The sequence below is a fragment of the Entamoeba dispar genome, genomic scaffold (genome assembly GCF_000209125.1).
Source record: "Entamoeba dispar SAW760 scf_1105229459271 genomic scaffold, whole genome shotgun sequence".
Taxonomy (NCBI): Eukaryota; Evosea; order Mastigamoebida; family Endamoebidae; genus Entamoeba; species Entamoeba dispar.
This window is the reverse complement of record NW_001853609.1, coordinates 7254-12782: the sequence shown is the minus strand read 5'-3', so window position 1 is coordinate 12782 and position 5529 is coordinate 7254. Positions and strand designations below refer to the sequence as shown.

Below are 5529 nucleotides of genomic sequence, written 5' to 3'. Positions count from 1 at the left end.
TTTACCTCCACTAGACTTAGAACTACCTGAACTATTAGAATTACCTAAGCTAGGTGTCTTTCCATTCTTTATGTCTTGATATGCCTTAGATGCAGTTGTTGCTGCACCTACTACTTTTTGTCCTATTTGAGCACCTTTTTCTACTACCTTAGATACTCCTTGTACAGCTTTGGCACCTGCTGCAATAGCTCCGGCTGCTGCTTTTACTTGTGGAATTGGTACTACTGATGCAACTTTTCCTGCAACACTAGAAACAGTACCAGCTACTTTACCTACAGTTCCTGCAATATCTGCAACCTTACCAAGAGTATTTGAAATAGCATCTCCATTCTTTGCTAACCATTTAGTTCCTTTGTCAACAGCATTTCCTATTGCACTTCCAATTGATTTTAATGAGAAATCATTAAGAAGAAGTTCCATCGAATCATCATCATCAAACAATTCAATGAATGAATCAATGTCTTGTTCAAAATTTTGTGAATCTTCAAAAAGATCAAAATCATAAAAATCAACAGCATTTACTTGAGTGAATACAAGACAAAGAGTAACTATCAATGAAAGAAGTGAATTCATTGAATAAATAATAAAATACTTTTTCTAAGTTTTCTTTAGTTTAAGAATACCCTCTAGTTATCAACAAACATCAAGTCAGTTATTTATTCTGTCGAATTTATTTTATGTACACTTTTTTTATTAATCTTTTTTAAAATGTTCTATTTCTGAGTATGACCTGAGATGAAGTCGGGTATACACATTCTACCGTCTAAGTTATAAATTATTATAGTTCTTTTAGATTTATTTTTTTATTATTTTTTATTATATTTTGCTACAAGGAAAAATCGAATTATTAAAATACCTTTCCCCAAATAAATTTTCTCCTTTCGAATGTTATTATTCTTTTTGTTATATATAACGTTATTTTTTTCTTCTTAAAATATTTATTAAAGAAAATTCTTTTAAATATTTTTAATTTTAGTTAGTTTGATTCTCTATAAATATAAATTGTCATTCAATACATTCAATTTTACTCTTAACTTCAATGAAATTACTAACGAAGATTATTAATTTTATTTTAGTAAAGAATTATACAAACACATTTTGTTAATTATTTAAATGAATTTGCTAAATAACATTATTATACTCAATAAAAAAATATAAATATCTTCTTAATTAAGAATCTAAGGTTACTGAATTTAACTATACAATAATAAATGGATATGAAAAATTATTGATATAAAGAGAATAGTTAATTGAATTAATTATAAAATTAATTCTCTTTCTTAAAACAAAAGTACTTGAATTGTTCTTTTTAATAGTCTATGAACTTCATCTTATTTAAAATGGAAATTACTGGATATAAAAAGAGTAAAGATATCAAGTAAATTGTTTAAATATTTACATGTAGTTATTTTGTGATCATTGAAAAAGGTATACTTTTTGAAAGTATTTCTAATCAATGAAAATAGGAATTATCTTATTTTCTAAAGTGTAGGAATTCATTGAAGAAGAATCTACTTTATTAATTAAAACATAAAATTAAATAAAAACAGATAATTATAAAGTAGTAATATCGGATAAATAATTAAAATTATTAAAAAGAGTTTTAGTTGAATAACAAATAAAAATACAATATAATTTTAGAATCTTTTCTAATAATAAAGTAGATTCCAATAACACTAAATATGAATTATTAAATACAATTAATAAATAAATATGAACAAAAAAATAAGAATGTTTAAAGGATATTGCCCCACTAATAGTCAACTCAATTATCCCCAAATAATAAAAATATTTTAATTTATTGTTAGATTATATTCAGATACAATAACTCTGATCCTAACAAAAAAATATAACAGTTTAATTAAAAGAAATAACCTTATTTTAAACTTAATGTAATGACTATTAATAATATAGTCATAATTAGAAGAATTTAAGTTATAAATCTAATAGAATTTATAAAGAAAAAAACAATATCAAGAGGACATAATAAAGAGTTCAAATAACCGTATATAAAAATAAAACTTCATGAATTTAAATACAAAAAAGTAAAATAACAAAAAAGTTTAAAAAATAAAAAAAAAGAGGGTTAAAATATAGGGTAAAATAGTGAGTGATATTCAAGAAGTTTAAATAATAAGTTTATGAAGCTGAAAAAACGAGAGAAGGAAAAGAAAATCATTGAAGAAATTGATAAAAAAGATTGGGTTCCTCAAAGAACTGATGTTTTGGATGTAATTACAGAAGTTAACCAAGCAAAAGCATCAGCTGATCCAAATAAACCAACCGAAGAAATGTGTGGAGCAAAAGATTTGTTAGAGTATTTATATGCTAAAAATTTTGCTCCATTTGAAATTGATGAAAGAGGAATTCCTGATCCAACAAAAATTGTTAAACCATATAAAAGAAGTACTGGAGCAAATACTGAACAACAGTGTGATTATAGAACAGAAGAAGCATTAGCCGATTCAATGATGTTTTTATTGAATATTATGGATAATAAACAATATGACAACATTTCTATTGATGAAAAATTTATTTATGTTTCGGATAGAATAAGAGCTATCCATACAGATATTATTCATCAGCAATATGTTTCGTCATTAATTTTTGATATCGCACATGCTGCAATTATGTTTTATTCATTTTATTCATTTCAAATAAATTGTGATAATTATGACTTTGCAAAAGAACAATTAAAACAATGGATTTTAACATTAAAACATTTATATGAACATATAGATTCTATTATGAATGAAGAAGAAATAAATGAATTATTAGAAAGAGAACAATATGATGAAATGGAACGTGTATTATTATTAAGTCCTCTTCAACGAAGTGAAATTATAAATAAAGAGAATTCAGAAATGCTCATTGAGTCTTATCAAGTTGCTGATGCTCTTGAAAAGATGGAATATGGAAAATTAAAACGAATTATTGATAGTGTATTCCCTGTTTCATTAGAGTCGATTGTATTTCATGCACTATTTAGGATGAGACTCATTGATATGAGACATAGAGTTCTTTCTAGTTGGGCTGGAGTAATGCAATTACCAATTCCAGTATCATATGTAGTTGATGCATTAATGTATGATGATGAAGAGGAATGCATTGCTGATTTAATTTCATGTGGATTAGAAATTAAAGAAGATAAAACGTTTTTAGCAAAGAAATTTGATTTAAGAGATTGTAAAAGAATTCCAAGAAATATTAGTAAGAAAATACTTACCCAAATCATTGAAGATAAAGAAGAACAATGTGGAGATATACCTTGGAGTGAAGTTTTCTTTGGAGAAGAAGAAGATGAAAGTTATGAAGAAGGTAAATAAGAGAATAATTCAATTCAATATCTTTTTATAGTTTTTGATTTTATAAAATGAAAAATTTTAAATAAAAGAATTTATTATTTATTTAATTTATTTTTAAATGAAGTTTATTATTCTAATTTAAAGAGATGAATATAATAGTATTAATTCATAGTTTCAAATTGTATAATAAATTATTACCCTTGTAATTCAATAGTTATCATTTAATAAATGACTTACATTTTAAGATATTTATTAATATTATTATAAATATATTTATTTTTTTGGGAATAGTAATATTAAAATTAGATATGACTTAAACACTAGTCTTTTTCTTTCAATTTGTTCTTAATGTTTATATGTTTTAGATAAAGAATAACTTGTAAATTAGATAATTTAAACATCCAAAAACAAGATTGGTAAATATTTTTAACATATTTTTATATATTCAGTTGAGTAGTGAATCATTAAGAACCAAAAAAATAAAGAACTTCAATTAAATGATGTTAAAAAGATTTGAGGTATTACTTTATTCAGTTTTAAAGTTTTCAAGAATATGAAAAATATTTCACTTACTATTAATTGTAAAATAAAAGAAAAAGATATAAATTTTATTGAAAAAATAAAAAATCATTTAATTTGTTCTAAATATTTTAAAATAAGTTCTATTTTTATATAAATCAAAACTGTTTCAATTAAACTCTTATGATTTAAATGGTTTTTTCATTTTTAAAAACCTCATTGAAATTAATATAAAATGATAAATTTTAGAACTTTTATCTATCAAATTAATGTTATTTTTTGGAAGAGTTATTTCTCAAGAAAAACAAGTTCGATTAACTTCAATCAATTTTGAAATAGAGACTATTGGTAATAATGCTAAAGTTAAGGCTATTCATTCAATATTGAATGAATCTAATAATGATTGTAATGTTAGTATTATTATGACATTAGATGATGAATCTGCTGTTACTGGATATTCAATTAAAACAGTTAATGGAGAAATTGAATCAGAACTAAAAGAAAAAGAACAAGCAAAGATTGAACAAAGTGATGCAACAACAAATGGATATAGTTCAAGTATAATGGAACAAGTTGATGATACAACATTTAGTATTTTACTTGGATTAGTCAATAAACATAGTGAAGTAACATTTAGTATTGAATATCTCACACATATGGAGATTCAAGAAGAAGAATTAATAATTAAGATTCCTAATTTAATTGAATCTAAAGAAAAATATCAAATTCCATATTCAATCAAAATTATAGGAAGTTCAAAATTTAGTTTTAAAGGTATATTAAGTGGAGAAGAAGAGATTAGTGTTCCATTAAATGGAGATTTAATACTTGGAATGAAAGATGAAGATACGGATGAAGTTGTAATTTCATCTACATTTATTAATAAAGAAAAAGAAGGAGATATTAATATTATTTTTATTTGTGATAGAAGTGGAAGTATGTATGGAGAAGGAATTAATGCACTTAGAAATATGTTACAATTATTTTTAAGACAATTACCATTAAAATCAAAATTTGAAATTATTTCATTTGGAAGTAAATATGATTTTATGTTTAAAGAAATGGTAGAATATAATGAAGATACATTAAAAATTGCATCAGATACAATTTCAGAATTTGAAGCAAATTATGGAGGAACAAGTATGGATGCACCATTAAAAGCATTAATTGATAATAATACAGAAAAATGTCATATAATTTTATTAACTGATGGATATGTTGATAATAAAATAAATACAATTGAATATATTCATAATCTTTCAAAAAAGAATTCATTACATGGAGTTGGATTAGGAAGAAGTTGTGATATTGAATTAATAAGAAATATAGGTAGAATTGGAAATGGAATTTCAGTTATTTCTAAGAATGTAAATTTATTAAAAAAAGAAGTTTCAAAAATTACAGAACGTATTCTTATTCCAACAATTAATAAATGTCAAATTGAATGGAATATTAAAGGAGAAATAATACCAAAAGAAATTAATAATTTTTATGGAATGATAACATGTTATATTCAATGTAAAGAAGAAATTAAAGAAGGACAAAAGATTGAAAGTGAAATAAAAGGAATATGTAGAGAAAAAGAAATTATATACAAAAATACTAAAAATATTAAAATTACAAAAGGAATTATTCTTCATCAATTAATGGCATTTAATCAAATCAGAAAATTAGAAGTTGAAAATAAAAAAGAAGAAGCAAAAAA

General features: G+C 23.3%; 3 protein-coding genes across 3 annotated transcripts in view, besides 12 other annotated features; 2 read left to right on the top strand and 1 right to left on the bottom strand.

The window, feature by feature from the left end:
* EDI_352650 (uncharacterized protein) overlaps positions 1-573 on the bottom strand; it is a gene marked incomplete at both ends in the record, with an annotated part of 731 nt that extends 158 nt beyond the window's left edge. The window contains one exon of the mRNA XM_001735598.1: positions 12-573. Within this exon, the coding sequence (XP_001735650.1) occupies positions 12-573 (562 nt within the window). The remainder of the gene's footprint in view (positions 1-11) is intronic.
* Positions 574-768: 195 nt separating this feature from the next.
* Positions 769-825: a sequence feature (AT_rich).
* A 104-nt stretch (positions 826-929) lies between these two features.
* Positions 930-975: a sequence feature (AT_rich).
* Positions 976-1057: 82 nt separating this feature from the next.
* Positions 1058-1162: a sequence feature (AT_rich).
* Positions 1163-1515: 353 nt separating this feature from the next.
* Positions 1516-1598: a sequence feature (AT_rich).
* A 79-nt stretch (positions 1599-1677) lies between these two features.
* Positions 1678-1715: a sequence feature (AT_rich).
* Positions 1716-1777: 62 nt separating this feature from the next.
* Positions 1778-1803: a sequence feature (AT_rich).
* A 209-nt stretch (positions 1804-2012) lies between these two features.
* Positions 2013-2106: a microsatellite.
* A 35-nt stretch (positions 2107-2141) lies between these two features.
* EDI_352640 (uncharacterized protein) lies at positions 2142-3326 on the top strand (the record flags this gene model as incomplete). The annotated part of the gene is made up of 1 exon (XM_001735597.1): positions 2142-3326. The coding sequence occupies one exon, from the start codon at positions 2142-2144 to the stop codon at positions 3324-3326; it is 1185 nt and encodes a 394-aa protein (XP_001735649.1).
* Positions 3327-3348: 22 nt separating this feature from the next.
* Positions 3349-3588: a sequence feature (AT_rich).
* A 134-nt stretch (positions 3589-3722) lies between these two features.
* Positions 3723-3751: a sequence feature (AT_rich).
* Positions 3752-3878: 127 nt separating this feature from the next.
* Positions 3879-3983: a sequence feature (AT_rich).
* A 110-nt stretch (positions 3984-4093) lies between these two features.
* Positions 4094-5529, top strand: part of EDI_352530 (uncharacterized protein) — a gene marked incomplete at both ends in the record, with an annotated part of 1542 nt that continues 106 nt past the window's right edge. Inside the window, one exon of the mRNA XM_001733251.1 lies at positions 4094-5529. This exon is cut by the window's right edge and continues 106 nt beyond it. Within this exon, the coding sequence (XP_001733303.1) occupies positions 4094-5529 (1436 nt within the window).
* Positions 4725-4745: a sequence feature (AT_rich).
* Positions 5409-5444: a sequence feature (AT_rich).